General features: G+C 40.5%; 1 protein-coding gene across 7 annotated transcripts in view; it reads left to right on the top strand.

The window, feature by feature from the left end:
• The window catches only part of TNRC6B (trinucleotide repeat containing adaptor 6B), a 249857-nt gene that overhangs the window by 209813 nt on the left and 20535 nt on the right, over positions 1-19509 (top strand). For all 7 annotated transcript variants that reach the window (XR_009054633.1, XR_009054632.1, XM_057741195.1 and 4 more), the window contains 7 exons: positions 7416-7547; positions 7805-7900; positions 8063-8246; positions 14118-14255; positions 16925-17101; positions 18383-18529; positions 18784-18879. Coding sequence is in view for 5 of the 7 variants with exons in the window: in XM_057741195.1 (XP_057597178.1) it covers positions 7416-7547; positions 7805-7900; positions 8063-8246; positions 14118-14255; positions 16925-17101; positions 18383-18529; positions 18784-18879 (970 nt within the window). In the remaining 2 variants the exon portion in view is untranslated. The remainder of the gene's footprint in view (positions 1-7415; positions 7548-7804; positions 7901-8062; positions 8247-14117; positions 14256-16924; positions 17102-18382; positions 18530-18783; positions 18880-19509) is intronic.

Below are 19509 nucleotides of genomic sequence, written 5' to 3'. Positions count from 1 at the left end.
TGGGCTCTTAGTTGTCGCATGCAGGATCTAGTTCCCCGATGAGGGGAACCAAACCCAGGCCCCCTGCATTGGCAGCACAGAGTCTTAACTGCTGGACCACCAGGGACGTCCCAGAAAAAATTCTTCCCCAAACTACCCTCCTACCCCACTGGATGCAATGATAAGAATTATTTTTACACAATCCCCTATCCAGACTTTGTTCACATACAGGCATGCTTTTCACATAATTACATTCATGGTCACGTTGGCCTGCTATTTTTGTTAACATTGGGTCATAATATTTTCTTGTTACTAATATTGTCTTCAAGTTGATGGTTCTTAATGAAGAAGGCAAAATGTTCCATCAGGTAGAGTTGCTTTGATTTTCCCTGTCCCCATTATTGGATATTAAATCGTTTGTAATTTTTCACTGTCATAAGTAATGCTGTAGAGAAATCCTTTATCCATAGATCTTTGCCCACATTATTTCTAAATTTAGTTGCCCAGAATGAAATTTCTGGGTCAAAGCACATCAACGTTTAAAATTCCTGATGAATATTACCAAATTTTATATGCATTTTAACCGCTTTATGGGGACAGTCGGTAATTAATGTAAACATAGGAAGACATTGAAACTCATCTTTAAGATTTGTTATAAATGCTCCAGACCATGGGTTTTTTCCTTGCCTTTTTCTTCCTGTGACTCAAATGTTCAGAAAGTAACATATTCTAGAGGTTTTTGTCTTACTTTTAAATTGCTGTCATTTTGCACCTGTAATGCTTCGTTAAATGCCATATTGACTCCCAACTAGAGCTTCACTTTCTCCAACCCAGCTGGAGATTGAAGGGATTTTAAGCCAGAATAATTAATTCCCTGCCATGGGAATGTGCAAACCTGCTCTTTAATTACTCTGCAACCCATGTATGAATAGTCATTTGCCAGGAGCCCACTGAAGCATCTGTCTGGTCCTTTTGTACTCCCAGGAGGAGGACAGTACATGTGAATCTGAAGAAGGGTTTAGAAGCTGAGCAGAGCTGGGTAGGAAGTCCGCAGAGTGCAACCTTGATAGTCTTTATAATGGTCAATTTATAGAACATATGAGATGCTGGCATTTAAATTAAAGTATAAAAATACCTTGTTAGCATTTCTTTACTTTTCTTTATAGGCTTTCTGTATCTGTCTATCTTTACATAATATATCATTTCATGTTCCCTTTTTTGAACTTTATGTAATGAAATCATACAGTATGTAGCTTCTGACTTTTTTTTTATTTGTTATTGCTTCTAAGATTTTCCCATGTTGATTTGGGCAGTTGTGGTTCATAGTGTATTCGTCTCTCTGAATATACCATCATTCATTTACCTATTCTGCTCTACAATTGATAGACATTTGGGTTGTTTCCAGATTTTTGCTATTATGAGCGGTGCTGCTGTGAGTATCCCTCTGTCTGTCTCCTAGGGTGAATTTCTCTGGGGTACTGCTGGGTCATGGGCATGTTTTACTTTGAATGGTGGTTTCTTTCGCTGATTTTGAGTAGTAGGAATAGTAAGGAGGGTGGTAGGATCATGGGCTCCGTGTAAGGGATGGCATACATTCTCAAGACTGTAGAGAAACGGTGATCAGTAGACCAGCCGAGGGGCTTCCCTGGTGGCGCAGTGGTTAAGAATCCGCCTGCCAGTGCAGGAGACGTGGGTTCGATCCCTGCCCCAGGAAGATCCCACATGCCGCGGAGCGACTGAGCCCGTGAGCCACAACTGTTGAGCCCATGTGCTGCAACTACTGAAGCCCACATGCCTGGAGCCCGTGCTCTGCAACAAGAGAAGCCACAGCAATGAGGAGTCCACACACCACCACAAAGAGTAGCCCCCACTCGCCACAACTAGAGAAAGCCCGCGTGCAGCAACAAAGACCCAACACAGCCAGTAAATAAATAAATACATAGATAGATAGATAGATAGATAGATAGATAAATTAATTTAAAAAAAAATAGACCAGCTGATATCTAATAGATTTTTAAAACTGAAAGAAGGGAGGAGAACTGACAGTTCAGACAATGGCTCTTTATTTTGGAAGCCAGTGGGTTGGGAAACAAAATAAGCAGAGGAGATTTCCCATGAATCATAGATGAAAGCTTTGGCAAGAAAGTTAGAACAGTGCTGATCGGTGCAGACGGCCTGGAGCAGCACTGCCCATAGAAACGTAATACCAGCCACATAATGGAATTTGAAGTGTTTAGTAGCCACATTTAAAAGATAAAAAGAAACTGGTAAAATTAATAATATATATTCTTTAACCCAGTGTATATAAATTATTATCATTTCAACCTGTAATCAGTGCTTTAAAATTATACTAAAAATTTTTAAAACAGCCGACGTCTATTCTCTCACAAGTTCTTCAGGCTAGACCTCTGAAATCAAGGTGTCATCAGGGTTGGTTCTTGTTGGAGGCTCCGGAGGAGGGTCTATTCCATGCCTCTCTCCTAGCTTCTGGTGACTGCTGGCAAGGCTTGGTGCTGCTTGACTTGTAAATGCATTGCTCCCACGTCCGCCTCCGTATTTACGTGGCGTTCTTCCCTGTGTGTCTCTGGACTTTCTCTTCTCCGTCTCTGTCTTTTCCTGTTCTTATAAGGACACCAGTCATTGGATTAGGGCCCACTGTAATCCAGCATGTCCTCGTCTGAAATTTGATTATGTCTGCAAAGATCCTATTTCTAAATAAGGTCACATTCTCAGATCGCAGTTGGGCATGAATTGAGGGAGACACAGTTCAACCTGGTAGAGTTGCTGAACCACATGAATGTAAGATTCACACTGAAGGTAGTAAATACAGTTTCATGAATCACTGAGATAGGATGGTTAAGACTCTGGTTTGGAATATGGTATGATAGCGTAGGATGTACCTCCACTCATAGCTTCCTTCCCTGTTCCTGACCCCCACCCCCACCCCAAAAACACTAGTAATACAATGAGGTTAGAACCATTATATCAGAGACAATAAGTTAAGTCACAGTAGTGACCATTTAGGTGAACTCAGAGGAGAGATGAAGGAGAAATATTATTTGAAGGGAGTTGTGGGGGGGTGTGTCCCTCATGCTGGCCATAAAACTGGTGCAGAAGCAAAGGGCACAGTAATGGTGTGCCTCCTTTGAGCTCCTATCTGCCAGAGGTCTAACTGTTAAAATAGAAAATCATGGATAAAGAAGATGTGGCATATATATACAATGGAATATTACTCAGCTATAAAAAGGGATGTGATGGAGCTATATGTAATGAGGTGGATAGACCTACAGTCTGTCATACAGAGTGAAGTAAGTCAGAAAGAGAAAGACAAATATTGTATGCTAACTCACATATACGGAATCTAAAAATGGTACTGATGAACTCATGACAAGAACAAGGACGCAGATGCAGAGAATGGACTGGAGAACTCGAGGTTTGGGGGGGGCGGGGGGTGAAGGGGAAGCTGAGACGAAGTGAGAGAGTAGCACAGACATAGATTTAGTACCAACTGTTAAATAGATAGCCAGTGGGAAGTTGTTGTATAACAAAGGGAGTCCAACTCGAGGATGGAAGATGCCTTAGAGGAGTGGGACGGGGAGGGTGGGGGGGACTCGAGGGAGGGTGGAGGGGGGAGTTGAGGGAGGGAGGAAATATGGGGATATGTGTATAAAAACAGATGATTGAACTTGGTGTACCCCCCAAAAAATAATAAATTAATTAAAAAAAAAAATCAAATAAGGTGGTTTTTTGTTTGTTTGTAAGTCAGTTTATCCTTTTTCTTCTAATTGAAGTGTAGTTGATTTACAGTGCTGTGTTTCAGGTGTATAGCAAGGTGGTTCAGTTATCTATATCTATATATCTGTTCTTTTTCAGATTCTTTTCCACTATAGGTTATTACAAGGTACTAACTATAGTTCCCCATGCTATACAGTAGGTCCTTGTTGTTTATCTGTTTTTTTATATAGTAGTGTCAGACAAGTTTTTTTAATTGGTTGGCAACACTCGGCATCTCATAGAGAATAGAGAGAAAGCAGCTGGGAGAACTATTACTTTAAATCAAAATACTTTCCAAAACGAGAGAACGGAAAGTTTAAGTGAAAGTGCCTAAGATCTTCGAAGAAAATGAGTTGGTGAGTCAGGTATAGGAAACTTGAGCTTAGATGTTTTTAGACTAAAAAGTGTCAAAGAAAAGATAGGCAGATATTTTTGAGAATGTAGCAAAGATGGTGACTCAAAAGTATTAGAAAGCTGAAGAATGTAACTCTGACTGTGATGCTAAAGAAACATAACATGGAAAGACCCCATGGCCTTCCTACGAAAGCTTTCTGATGACTCAGTTTTTATAGGGACATTTTTAAAAGATGGAAAGTAAGGCTATGCAAGGAAGGGTGAATGTACATGAGAGTCATGCTGGGGGATTTAAAACACAAAGTAAGTTGAGGCTTGTAAAGAAGTAGGCGGGTCAGAAGTGTCTTAGAGCTTGGTTTGGTGCAATATTGGTGACTGGGAAAGGAATCATAGCTTTGGACTCTTCATATAATGCTGACTGATTAAGTGGAAAAAATTTTTTTACTGCTTTTGTCTTCTCTGTTAAAAATAAGAATGTTCAACCAAAAAGGTTAAGACAAATTAAATCCTATAGCAGAGAAAGAATTTGTGAAAAGAATTACAGAGGCCTGACTGTGATCATTGAAGAATGCTTGGGGTCTTCAAGGAGAAGGGTTTAATAATGACAACCCCTCTTTCCTGCCCAAATCCTGAATTTTTAAGACAAAAAGAGGAAGGAAGGCTTCCAGGGACCTACATGTTACTACCAAGAAAGCTGATACTGGAGAATGTGAGCTCTCTAATACTGAATTCCAAACTTACCCCCTAGTAACTGGAATAGGGCAGTCCCTCCTATGGGCTTGCTGCCAAGATGTAAGGCAGAGGCCCAGAGTGTTATGATAAAGGTGGATGCCCCTGTGTGTGGAGCATCAGATGAGAAATGGGAAAGAAGCACCCCTCCCCTACAAGAAAGTGAGGAGAATGGGGAAATTTTTTTTCTAAATTTTGAAAGAACAAGGAAAGCGGCTTAAAGACTGATGAACTTGGTGGCAATTCCAAGCAAGATTCTAGACAAGATTATTGAAAACATGGCTTCTGAGCACCTGTCCTAGGAATCAAGAATCATAGTTTGCTAAAACATTTGAACTTACCTCATTTTCTTTCTTTCTTTCTTTCTTTCTTTTTCTTTCTTTCTTTCTTTCTTTCTTTCTTTCTTTCTTTCTTTCTTTCTTTCTTTCTTTCTTTCTTTCTTTCTCTTTTTCTTTCTTTCTTTCTCTTTTTCTTTTTCTTTCTTTTTCTTTCTTTCTTTCTTTCTCTTTCTTTCTTTCTTTCTTTCTTTCTTTCTTTCTTTCTTTCTTTCCTTCCTTCCTTCCTTCCTTCCTTCCTTCCTTCCTTCCTTCCTTTCCTTCTTTCCTTTCCTTTTCTTTTTTCTTTTCTTTTCTTTTCTTTTCTTTTCTTTTCTTTTCTTTTCTTTTCTTTTCTTTTCTTTTCTTTTCTTTTCTTTCTTTCCTTCCTTCCTTCCTTCCTTCCTTCCTTCCTTCCTTCCTTCCTTCCTTCTTTCTTTCCTTCTTTCTTTCCTTCTTTCCTTCTTTCATTTTTTAAAAAACAATTTTTTGGCTGCCTTGGGTCTTCATTGCTGCACGTAGGCTTTTTCTAGTTGTGGCGAGCAGGGGCTACTCTTTGTTGCGGTGCGCAGGCTTCTCATTATGGTGGCATCTCATTGCGGTGTCTTCTCTTGTTGCAGAGCATGGGCTCTAGGCACATGGGCTTCAGTAGTTGCAGCACATGGGCTCATTAGTTGTGGCTCACAGGCTCTAGAGCGCAGGCTCAGTAGTTGTGGTACACAGGCTTAGTTGCTTCTCGGCATGTGGGATCTTCCCAGACCAGGGATGGAACCTGTGTCCCCTGCATTGGTAGGCGGATTCTTAAGCACTGTGCCACCAGGGAAGTCCTGAACTTAATTCATTTTCTTTACTGATTGGTAAAAAAATTTGGACTATAGGAATGAAAAAGTTGTTGTACCTCTATTATGATAAGTCATTTGACAAGCTGTCTCTTTGTTTTAGATAAGATGGAAAAGTATAGGCTAAATGCTAAAACAGTTGTGTTGATGAGAAATAATTGACTGTTCCTGGACTGATCAGTTTCAGGTTGGGAGGACAATGTTAGTAGCATGTGACTACATTATCTTAAGCTCTGTCAACTTCCCATCAATGATCAGATGGGGAAACGTAAACTGGGAATAAGTGAAATAACAGAAAATAACTTGGTAGAGTGACTATTAATAAGTTAAAACATAAGAGAAATTCATTCATCTAATAGATGTTTATCAAGCATCTATTATGTGCCAGGTATATAAAGATAAATGTAAGGTCCTAAGGATCAAAACATAAATTAATAAAATTTATAAACCCAGCTGCTTAAAAATTACATGGGGGAGAAAAACGCATTTTAATATTGTAGATTTTAATTGACAGTAAGCTTAGTGTGTGAGTTAGGAGTTATGATATGATCATCAGAGAAACTGAGATCTTAGGAACTGTTAAAAGCGTGGCTTGTAGAAGAATGGTTAGTGATGGCCAGCTCTACCAAGTATGAGACAACTTTAGAAAATGGCCTTTCTGTTCTGGGCTCTGTGTTGAGAAATTGAATGAGATACAGGTGAGAGAACTGATCATATTTAGCCTGGAGATGAGACGCAGGGGAACTGTAATCATTGTCTGGACATCTGAAGAACCATCCTGTAAAATAATATGAACATTTATGGAGTGCATTTCTAAGCATTTGACATGGACGAACTGGTAAAATCCTCAAACAACCACCGAAGTTAATATTATTATTACTCATATTTTGGAGATAAGGAAAGTGAGGCTCAGAAAGGTTAAATAAGTCACTTACTCTGAGTCATACCCCTTAGAAATGGCAGGCCCACGCAGTCTGCCTCTAGAACTAAACTTTTGGCCAGAATGCTATGTACCACTCATGGAAGAGGAATGAAGTTTGTTCTCCATGGCACTCACTGATTCAGTGGGTTCAGTGGATGTTTTTATAGCACATTTCCAGTAATAACTTCTCAGACAGAAGTTATATTGTCATTAAATTTTTTTTGAAGATATTTTCTAGATTGTAAAATTCATGATTTTTATTGTGGAAAAACTGGAAAGTCTAAAAAGAGAATTCAGAAGCTCCTGTTTAGAGTCTCCTGTAATATCACCACTCAAAGATAACCACTGTTAATGCTTTGGTCTATTTGTCCCAATTATTTAATATTTTTCATAAATATTTTTCAAGGAAAAAATTGACAGTGCTTGCTTTAGCTCTACTAAGATTCTTTTCGCAGGAAAAAAAAATTATTTTGTTAAATTCTGATACTTTCTTCTTTTGGCTAGGTTTCTGCCTCAATGCTCAAGCAGTTTCCCAACAGTGGCCTGAATCCAGGTCTTTTCAATGTGGGGCCCCAGTTATCTCCTCAACAAATTGCCATGCTGAGCCAGCTTCCACAAATTCCCCAGTTTCAGTTGGTAAGTAGCAGATTTTCCTCCTATAGCTAAAAAGGTTATTCGCTGGGGTTTTTTTTTTTATTTGCTCCATTTCATGCAAACTATTGAGTGTGCTAAGAGTTGATGTATCAGCTCAACTGGAGGTAAATGCGACCAGTAGACCAGGAACTCGGTGGTACTTCCCTCATGGACCCTTGATTCAGTTCACAAGCCCTTTCAGCTTTCCCAGTAAGTCCATCTTAGGAACTCTGGTCCTCTCGTTCTCCTCTATTTTGTAGGCCTGTCAGCTTCTCTTGCAGCAGCAGCAGCAGCAGCAGTTGTTACAGAACCAGAGGAAGCTTTCTCAAGCCGTGCGCCAGCAGCAGGAGCAGCAGGTACATGGCATTGGAAGGGTCCCCCTAGTGCTCTGTGTGAGGAATGCATCTCTGCTTAACCTCTTTAATGGCAAGAGCAACGCCGAATGCCGTCTTTGCCTGTGAGGTTCAGGATGTTGGCTTCTCACGAGTCCGTTTTCCCTTGGGCCCCCTCCCCTCCAGCTGGCTCGAATGGTGAGCGCCCTCCAGCAGCAGCAGCAGCAGCAGCAGAGGCAGCCCAGCATGAAGCATTCGCCATCTCATCCTGTTGGGCCCAAGCCGCATCTGGACAACATGGTACCCAACGCTCTGAATGTGGGGCTCCCAGACCTTCAAGCCAAAGGGCCAATACCTGGATATGGTTCTGGTAAGTTGTTAAGTAATGAAAACTGCCTGTTGGTAAATATCTTCCAGTCGTGTTCTCAGCCTGGGGGTTGGACCTGTGTTACGTTGTTTTTTGCAATAGCCAAGCAGGGTGGGTAAATATTCTTATCCCTCTCTTGCAGGTGAGATATCTGAGTTATCGATACCCTAGAGTCTCAGTGGTTTCCTGAAGCTCACCACACAGTTAGTAAACAGTAGAGACAGGCCTCCACCTTCTCTGGGCCCAGAGCAGTCTTTTATTACTTGCAAGTGGCAATCAGCTCTCCTACCACCAGAAATTTTTAAAAGCCAGTTAAATGTTTGTACCTGCTGTGAGTACTACACATGTCTGAGGTTATAATCTAATAAATTATGTACAAGTTGAGGCTTTTAGCTCTACGGATAAAATTACCTTCTCTTGAAAAAAACGGGAAACAAAATTATAAAGCAAACTGATAAAATTCTTCTGATATTACTATTTCATCTGATTTAAATAGAATTAGCACAAGTAAGGTTATACCTTTGACATTCATCAAGAATTTGTTGGCAGGCAAATCGTAGCTCTTTCAGAACCAGGGAACATGTTGTAAGCAGAATCCAATCAGTGAGGCAACAGTGATTTAAAAATAAAATTTAAAAATTAAAAAGGTACCACACACCACAGCGAGTTTCTTCTCAGACTGACAACATTTAGATTTTCTTTTGGTAAAGACCATACTATTCTCTGCAAACTCAAAAACAAGAGTTTGGGGAGGCTTGAAATCCCTATTTCCAGGTGACAAAGTGACCCTGGACAAATGGCCCTGCTCTCTGTGCTCTGTGAGGTGCCCACTGGGGTGGTGTGCCCACTGCCCCCTTGGGAGGCCACTTCCAGAGAAGAGCAGAGACTTCAAGGACTCCTTGATCCTGGAGAGTTTTAAAGGAATTAATTTCCAGAACCTCAAGTTCTACCAACTGTACTTTTTCTTAAAAATGATTTGCCTGAGAACTGACTTTTAAATTCAAAATAAACTTTCTTCCCTTTGACATAAAAGAAGGGCAGACTCTCCACCATCCCATATCCTACTAGAACATGCTTCTCTGGGGTTCCAAGCAAGGAGGAAGCCTCCCGCGATGACTAATGACAGTGCTGCTACCCCTGGGTTTCCAGTCTTCACCTTCTGAATCGTGCTTTCTGATACGGATGAAGCCTGACATAAGAGCCGGGGTGTGTGTTCACTTGTTCTGAATTTAGACACCGTACGTGATAGTAAAGTGGGGCAGCTGTGCTGCTTTTCCATCCCCTTTAGTCAGAGGATGCGTAGTTCTTAAAGAGGAATCCAGTCGTATAAAGCAGAGAGCATCTGGAAGCCACAAGTGGCTTTTCCACGTGTTTTAAGAACACAGTTCTTTTCAGCTCTTCTCAGTATTCATCCCGAGGGCATGTCTTAGTTGGAAAGAAAAACACCTTTGAACAGCTTGAGCAGTATAGATTAGTGAGACTGACTCTTTGAAACAGACATTTTCACAGCCAATCAAGTAAAGTTGTGGATAAAGTTTTATGTGATTTCCTTTAGACTGGGTATGCACTGGTCAGTTAGTTGTTAAAAATCTAAAATCATGATGTATTTATTTCAATAACAGTCTTTATAACATCTTTACTATTTTCTGCCCCCTATTAAAAAGTAAAATTACATGTTGGCTACAAATCTGTTAATTTTTAGCAGTGTATACCTCTCTTATTTATTAAATATATAGAAAAATTTATCATGATGTGTTATTCGATTAATCGTGTTGTTTGGCATTATTATGCTTAACTATTCCTAATGAGTAAAGGATCAGAGTTCAGTATATGTACATATGTTATAATCCAAATTAAGTAAGGAAAAAGAACATACAGACTTTAACATTTACATCTGATCACTCATTAAAAAGTGGTTAAATTATTTTTGTTAGGTCTTTATATTAATTGTGATCTGACCACTTATAATCTGCCTTACAAGATGTATTTTGCAATTTATTTCACACTTACAGTTTTCCTTAATCCATATTACTACATTTATTGAAATTGAAAAATTGGGACTGAAAATAAGTCTAATTTGGCTGCCTATTTTGAATAAACTAAACCAATAGCTATAAGATTTTGGTGAAAATATAGTTAAAGCATTTACACAGGTTAAATTTTTTTCAAAAAAGATTATATGGCAAAGATGAATACAGTGAATGGATATATCATGAGTATAAAAGGTACTGAGTATATAGCAAACTAAAAAAAAAGGATACCTGTAAGTTAAAGACTAGCAAGAATAATTAGAAGTTTCTTAATGTCTTGATAAAGCCTATATTGATATATTTTCTCAAAATTAAAAAGTTGAATGACTTTCATAACTGCTTAACTAAACCTTAGCTTATTGTAAAATACATGGTTTCTAATTTTCTGCTTTTAGCGAAGTGGAAAAGATACCTAACTGAATTGTCAAATAATAGTGACCTATGTAAAATTATGTTTTATGTTTATGTTATTGAGCTGGGAGGAAGGGAATATACCTAAAAAGGAATGTAAAGAAATAACCGATGTAATTACAAGGCTCCTCCTTTTCCCATCAGCTTATTTATGCAAGATTTCCTTAGTGCTTTATAAAGTCTTACAAAAATTTTAAAAATAGGAATAGTGTGAACTAGACCTCACTCTGGTATTGTCACCGTCTTTCACAAATATCTGAATTAACTGAGAAACAGTCACTTATCATAAAGTTCATTTCCAATAAAATTTTACTTTTTATGTTTAAAACTTATCAAAATATGTAATATTTCTGTGTGTGGTATATCCAGTGAAAAGTACAGTTATGAATAGTAGAGATGATTAAAATAGCAGAAGAATAACTGTATCTTTCCTGGGATTATGATGTATCAATATCACATGCATGTGGACATGGATTAGAGCAGTTGTATTAAAGGGGCAACTGTGGATGATTTGTTTCTTTCATAGTTTATTCTTTACTATAATTATTATAAAGGCCCAAGAATTTGTTTTTTAATCTACAGCAAAAGTAATAGTGGAAAATATAGAACTATAGACAAAGAGAGTGAAGGAATGATCAATTAAGGACAATTTAATTTGAGAGAATTTCCTCGAGGAAGTAAGTCCTGAGCCAACTGGTGGTGATGAATAGACAACAAATTAAAGTGTGTGGCAAAGAAAGTAATTCTGGCAAGGACAGATAAGGTAGCCAAGGGCTTATGTATTTGTAAGAATGATAAGGAAGGTAAAAGGGATGTACTGGTGAAATAAGGCCCTGGGAAGGCAAGGGCTATGTCTTATCTCTGACTGTACTTTGGCTCCTAACACAGAGCCTGGCACAAATTAGACTCTCCATAACTATTCCTTGGACTGAACTCAGTGGCTTGTTTGGTTAGAAGTCCTGTGTCGGGTTGCTGGAGAATTACAGGGAGGCCACTTGATGGACGGAGGAAGTTTGGTTTGATGCAACAGCAAGGACAGTCAAGTCAGTGTTTTCCTGGGTTTGGAGGTGTGATAGCTCATGAGCAGTCCAGAGGTCAAGAGTGGAGTGCCCTCTGCCTTCTGTTAATGCAGCCTCTAGAGCACAGAATTCCTTTCGTCCAGATTTGTTGAGCACATTCTGTCCTAACGTCAGGCCAGTCACTGTGTGACATCGAAGAAAGAGTTATGTACAACCTTGCACTGATTTTCTTCTCATAGTTTTGGGTTTGTAGATTGAACTTTCAAGGCACTTTTATCTCCTTTGTTTTTTCCCCTCTTCAGTTTTTTTTTCTTACCACACTATGTTGTTTAGTAATTATGCTGCCATATCACGATGGCATTTGATCCCTGCATTTCTAATGAGAAAGATGCCCACTTTTTACCTAAGGTTCAGGGGGAACTACTCAAACTCTTACCTCTCCTAAGATTTATAACTCTTACAAATTTTCTACATTTTATGTGTCACAGAAGAACTGTGAGCAGCTGAAATTAAATAACTAATTCATTGTGAGTTTTAAATTTTAGAGCAACTTTAAAGAAAATTAATATATAAGGAATGGTTTCTTATCTTACTAAACCTTACGTTCTTCTTTTTAATCTTCACCAGAATCCCAGGTTATTTTCAGAAGCTCTTTCTCAATGATGGGAACCAAGCTTTCAGATGGCCTGGAATCCAAGCACTTTGGGCAGATTTTCTAAGTCAAAGGCAGAGGTGGAATTTGCCCACAGAGCAAACCCACATAGGCCACGAAAGCTGTATCAGAGAACACCCTTGTTCCTTTCAGCCTCCCTGTCCTTCAGTCTCCTTTTAGCTACATAGGACAAAAGTAGAAAAAAACTTTTCTTTTTTGAAAAATCATTCAATTTGAAATATTTCCAGCTCATTCCAAGGATTTCTGCTCCCCGACCCCCCAAGCAATCATTTGGACTAGTAAAGTCAGTTACAAACTGTGTGAAAGGACAGTGTTCTGTATATTAATAACAACATTTTAAACATAGGTCAAGAAAGGTGTTAGGACTGATTTGAATTTGATTTATTATGCATTTATAAAACTATCCCTGACAATTAAGAGAAGCACAGGAGAGAAAAATGTAACCTGGGCCCCCAGTGGGGTTTGGATAAATGGAACTTGAGGGCCAAGAAGACAGCACCAGATGATGGGAGAGTAAAGTAGGTACAGCGTGGAGTCTGGCCTGTCTGGAGCTGCACGTCCACCAGGGGAGGGGTAGAGCCCACAGGCCACCTGAGCTGAGGCATGGGGGGAGCCCTGCTGACCTCCTCGGGTGCCCGTGTGCATCTTGTCGCTACACGAATTGTGGCTCATTCTCCTTTTTCTGTTTTTTGTTCGTTATTCTCCCCCTCCCCTGTTTCAGTTGTTTATTTTAATCCTTTATTTTACTTTTTTGAGAATCGGTTTGAAAAGTGTTAAATACATTCTGACCCAGAATGGATGGTGAACCGTGTGAGACTCTCCTGTGTGGCTTTCACGTGTCCAGCCCAGTGCTGTGAGCAAATGTTACCTGCTAAAACCCTTGCTAAAAGCCTGACACCCGAGGGCACACGGCGAAGTAAACTCTGAATCTCTCACCAATTGCCTGTTCAAGCTTTGGGGTTCTTTTTTGTTCTATAAAAACTTCTTTCAAATTGATCTCCCAGGTTCTATCTACCCCATTCTCATATTGTCAGTTCTTTGTAAAATACCAACTAGGTTATCTCTCTCTCGCTTGCTTAAAAATTTCTTCATCTCCTGTCTTAGAGGTAAAAAAAAGGTGTAGACTCCTTGACCTGGTACATGAAGACCCTACGTGCCAGGCCTCTTCATCTCTCCCCACCTCACTGCATCCATCGTCAGGCAAGCGTTGGAGTCACGTAGGACTCCACATCATTCCCTGAACACACCTGATTGTCATCAGTCAGAGCTTTGTACTTGGTTTCCCTGACTCACTTGCCTGTCTCCCTTAGGCCCTAGATCATTGTCCCTTCTGCAAAGCCTTTCCTCCCCCAGAGACCCTACCACAACTTCATAGCTGCTGTTACACCATGTTGGTTTGACGTGTTGGCGTCTCTGTCACAGTTGGAGAATTGCTGGCCCCGCATTTTGTTTGGCACCAGCGTGAGCTAAATGGATACGCGAATGCGTACATGCACTGAGATGGTGTTAATTAGATGTCAGTCATGCATGTTTTCATACCTGAACAGAGTCGTCACTTTTTTAGCAGGCAGAAGCCAGGATCAGCATTTTGAATCAAAATATCTGTTTCTGAGTGAAGAAAACTTCATGTGAATTGGTCTTTAAGTGACAAATGAAGCTATTCGTAGGTTCTGCCTCAGAACTCTTGGTTACTGATACCAGAAACTTATAAAAAGACATAAAATGTGGTTCTCCGTTTTAGGCTTCAGCTCTGGTGGCATGGACTACGGCATGGTTGGTGGGAAGGAGGCTGGAACAGAGTCTCGCTTTAAACAGTGGACCTCCATGATGGAGGGACTGCCCTCTGTAGCCACACAGGAAGCCAATATGCACAAAAATGGTAAGCGCAAACAAAGCATCGTGACTTGGAGCTGTTCCACCTCTCAGCAAGCCTTGACGAAGTGTCGTATAAACTTACTTTGAAGTACAGATCTTTAGCTTTTTCTTAATGAGGCTCTTGATTCTGCCCCCCTCCTCCAATCCTGTGATCACCTAGGAGAGGAAGATTGGGGTGGTGTGTATTTCAAATTATAAGAAACTTAAAATGCTAGTTCTACTTCAGGGGACCAAAATTTCCCACCTGCAGTGGGATCGGGGCAGTTGCAGTGAACTGGAGCTCCCCTTAGGGTAAAACCCTAATAAATTGGCAGAGAGAACAGAATCAGTTTTCAGAGCTACAAGAGAGATATCACAACAAATATATATCATGTCGATTGTTTGGATTCTTTGATCTCCAAAAGATGACTAATAATCAGTACATGAGGCTTGAACTTTCCACAAAGCTTTCTTGTTCTTTATGAATTACAGTGTCTGCAAGACAGCAGTTGAGAGCATTGCAGGCTTTGGTTGTAAATGTGGGTCAGCCTTTCATCTCCATAATTCTCTGTAAGAGCATCTCTAGTTCCCTGTGAAATGGATAAAAGGTCTTAGGACCTTCCTTCAGCCTTTGTTTCAATGTTTGTTTCATTTGACAGTAATTTACTTGGACTCAGCTGTATCCATGAGAACCAAGTATAAATAGGTGTCAGACTGGCTCCTGCAGCGGCTTCCTGGCAGCCTCAGCCCCATCAGTCTGGAGCCTTTCAGGGTTCCTTTCTAAAACCCCTTTCATGTGCCCATCCGGGAGGTGGTGAAGTGGCCTCATGGAGCTCTCTGCCTGCTGTCCCTAGGCGTTATCATTTGATTTCACACTACAAAGTCAAGAATGATTTATTGAAATTATCAAATCTGTTTCTGGACTGAATAATCCAAGCTCAGCATCTGTAGCTTTGGGCACATATGCTGCTTCTTTAGGCTGATAATTCATTAGGTCCCCTTGTCCCCAGAGACATGATAGGTGTATGATTATAAATGCATGCAAGAAGCTATCTTGCAGGTAAAATACTCACTTGGCTTTTTAGAGCTTATAGATAATGTTTTCCCCATTTCCTTAGCAATCCCTAAGGTAACTGAGCTTTTCATTTTCTACTACCTCGCTGTAATGTGCCCTTGAGTCAGATTCCTGTCGGTGGCTCCAGAAAAGCAAATGACTTCTTAGCTGAGCATGGAGACAGTTTTGATAATACTTGTGCTAGGCCAAACCAAACAGATTATTTTAATCAATATTTACACAAATATTTTATTTTATTTTTTTTATTTTTTTATTTTTTTTGGGGGGTACACCAGGTTCAATCAACTGTTTTTATACACATATCCCTGTATTCCCTCCCTTCCTTGACGCCCCCTCCTCGAGTCCCCCCCACCCTCCCTGCCCCAGTCCTCTAAGGCATCTTCCATCCTCGAGTTGGACTCCCTTTGTTATACAACAACTTCCCACTGACTCTTTTACAGTTGGTAGTATATATATGTCTGTGCTACTCTCTTGCTTCTTCTCAGTTTCCCCTTCACCCCCCGCCCCCTCCCATACCTCGAGTTCTCCAGTCCATTCTCTGTATCTGCTTCCTTGTTCTTGTCACTGAGTTCATCAGTACCATTTTTAGATTCCGTATATGTGAGTTAGCATACAATATTTGTCCTTCTCTTTCTGACTTACTTCACTATGTATGACAGATTGTAGTTCTATCCACCTCATTACATATAGCTCCATCTCATCCCTTTTTATAGCTGAGTAATATTCCATTGTATATATATGCCACATCTTCTGTATCCAGTCACACAAATATTTTAATACATTACTCTGAAAGTAATTTTATCTGTTCATAAACAGCATCCTAAGAGTAGATCAGGTAACACAATACAGCATGTGAAAATTCATTTGAGAAATAAGTAGAATGGTATCTCACAGAGGCCAAAATTTTATGTAAAGCAAAGCTTATGTTTTTGTTAGTTTAAGGGAATTATTAAGCTTTTAATTTTTTTCCTCCTTCCCAGCATATAAAATGCATGAAGGGGACACCAACGAAACCACTGAAATGCTCTCAGGACAGCAGTTTTACAAAGGGTTTGCTGTTCTTCACGTGTGAGGCCGTGGATCTGAGAGCTGCAGAGTTCACTGCTGGCCCCGTGCTGGCAGAGACCCTTGGTGGGAGTGCCATCTCATTGCTCTGGAATGTAAAGCAATTGCAGATGCCTTTCTCTCCAGTGAACTCCCTCTGTTTACTCTGCTTCTTTTAGCACAACTGGACCTGGTCAGCACTTAAGTGCTTGGGTGGGTTGGTGTCAGTAGAAATGTACTTAAAAACCCTTTTTATGTGCCACTAAAATTGTTTAGTATTTTTCCTGTTCCTCATTCCTGGGTCATTAGTATAAAAACTGTGGGATGATGGTATGATTTGTAGTTTATGAAAGTTTTGTTTAATTCATAAGACCATGGACTTTTAGAACTGAAAGAGACATTCAGAAACGAGAACAGTGCCACGTGCGTAAGTGCAAACTGAGTGGCTAGAAAGGTGAGGTGAGTTGTCATGATCCTCCTACTTCCTAGTTAAGCACTGGGTTTCAAGCGTGACCTCTAATTCCAGGACTCTTTTTATTACATAGTGTGTTTGAGTTCCCTCTCTCTTTTCTCAGGCGCTATAGTGGCCCCTGGTAAGACCCGAGGAGGGTCCCCGTACAACCAGTTTGATATCATCCCGGGAGACACACTGGGTGGCCATACGGGTCCTGCTGGTGATAGCTGGTTACCTGCCAAATCTCCACCAACAAATAAAATCGGAAGTAAATCCAGCAATGCCAGTTGGCCTCCAGGTATTGTACAGGAAATGTTTTTTCTGGGAATATCATTTGTTTCGTAATTGTTAATTTCAGGTTCTGAACAGATTGCTTTTGCCACCCACTTTACTAAGGCATTCACTTTGATTTTTTTCATTTGGTAATTATTGTCTGATAAAAGCAGGGCGTGTGGGAAGATAGTAAGTTTTCATTAGAGGGGGTCTGTGTAGGGTTCAGTCAGGAGCACAGGTGTGGATGCTGATCACCTACAAGGCAGGTTACTGTGTGGTAAATACTGCACAGGCACATATAGACTGAAGGAAGTGCAGGGAGTGCAGTATGGGGGTCAGAGAAGGGGACTCTGGAGCCGGGACTTGGCATTCATCCATGCAAAGGATGCCTTGTAACATGGGTTCTTCCGAAATGTCCAGTGAATTGATTAGTTTATTCATTAAGCAAGTACTTATTATCAGGTTCTAGGTATGCAGTAGTGAGTGCAGTGAGACTATTTGCTGTTCTCTTTTTATTCTGATACAAGTAACCTATTTTCATGGTAGAAAAATTTTTAAATTTATTAAAGCAAAATTAAAAACAAGAAGTTTGATATATGTCCTTGTAAACCTCTTTCTGTGCAGGTATATTTGTGCTAATGAATATGCATAGTTTCTTGTATAATGCATATTGTTCATGTGTACTACATACTGTTCTTCCTCATCGTGATTAGGAAAATAAAAGTTTAACATAGCTTTAAATAGGATTTATATTAACCGCTAAGAAATCATAAACACTTGTGTGTATTCTGGGCTTTCTCATGATAACCAGGTTATCCCTGCTGGTTGTCGCTGGACACTCCTCATAGTAGTGGTCATTTGTGTTTCCTTTTGTGCATCTGAGCCAATTTCCAGTGAGATAAGTGGGAGAAGTATCTCCTCTCCAACTCAGATTTTTCTCCCAGTTTTTGCCGTGAGCACCACGGTACTCACTCCTGCCTCCCTGCCATCAGGCCTGAATTTCCCTGGGAGCGGGAAGAGCAGGAGCAGCGCCTGGGGCCAGACCCTGATCGTCTCTGGCATCAAGTTCACATGCACAGAGAGCAAAAGAAGGTCGACATGTTGTGATAGCCAAGAGGTGCAGCTGGCAAAGTATATGTTCAGGCTGACTTTTTTTTTCCCCCTCTTAATTTTATGATGAGAATCTGAGCTAAAATGGATTCAGAATTTAGACTTTTCACAGATCTATTTCTTGTATCAGGAACTAACTTTACCACACTTTGAACAATTTCCTACCTCTATCTAATGTTTGTTCTCCTTGTCTCAGAATTCCAACCAGGAGTGCCATGGAAAGGTATCCAAAACATTGACCCTGAATCCGACCCCTATGTCACCCCAGGAAGTGTGCTAGGGGGTACAGCCACATCTCCCATTGTAGATACTGACCACCAACTTCTGCGGGATAACACCACAGGTAAAGAAGTGAAACACACCCCTCATGTTTATTCAGCACCGAGCATTTTCATATTTGGCAATCTGTGGCTTCGTTTGTACTTAGTAGTTTCTGATAATTTAACCAGAAAACATAGGAATATGTAGCTTTTCACATTTGTTTTAGATATAGTTTGTCCTTTTATTGAGAGTTAAATAAAATACTTGAAGATTTCACTAGTTACACTGACATTTATCTGCGATATTTTTGTCTCGTTCTTCATTTGTCATCCAAAGGGTCTAATTCTTCCCTCAACACCTCGCTGCCTTCACCTGGTGCCTGGCCCTACAGTGCCTCTGACAACTCCTTTACCAACGTTCATAGCACTTCAGGTATGTATGTGACGCATTTCTTCCCCTGGGGCTAGCACTTTCACATCAGGTTGCCTTTTACAAAGGAAATTGGCGTCTATTTCCCTTTTTTAAATTATTTATTTATTGGCTTTATTGGGTCTTTGTTGCTGCATGCAGGCTTTTCTCTAGTTGCAGTGAGCAGGGGCTACTCTTCGTTGCAGTGGGCGGGCTTCTCAGTGCAGTGGCTTCTCTTGTTTTGGAGCACAGGCTCTAGGCACGTGGGCTTCAGTAGTTGTGGTTCGAAGGCTCAATAGTTGCAGCTCATGGGCTCTAGAGCACACAGGCTCAGTAGTTGCAGCGCATGGGCTTAGTTGCTCTGTGGCATGTGGGATCTTCCCAGATCAGGGTTTGAACCTGTGTCCCCTGCATTGGCGAGCAGATTCTTAATCACTGCGCCACCAGGGAAGCCCCTTTGGCATTTATGTCTTAAAGAATAAATATCTTTATAGCAGCTGAACAGCATAGGTTAGCATGGATGGAGACACCCCTCTTGTATTGGCCATGACCTTTGGGAACTTGCAGCCTCACAGAGGCAGGATGAGACAAATAGAGCTTTAGGACCAAGGCAGATGGTGACATAATTGCAGGGAGCTATGGGTGTTGAGAGGG

The sequence above is a fragment of the Hippopotamus amphibius genome, chromosome 7, assembly GCF_030028045.1.
Source record: "Hippopotamus amphibius kiboko isolate mHipAmp2 chromosome 7, mHipAmp2.hap2, whole genome shotgun sequence".
Lineage (NCBI taxonomy): Eukaryota > Metazoa > Chordata > Mammalia > Artiodactyla > Hippopotamidae > Hippopotamus > Hippopotamus amphibius.
The sequence above is the reverse complement of the archived record's forward strand: the minus strand, read 5'-3'. Positions and strand labels throughout refer to the sequence as shown.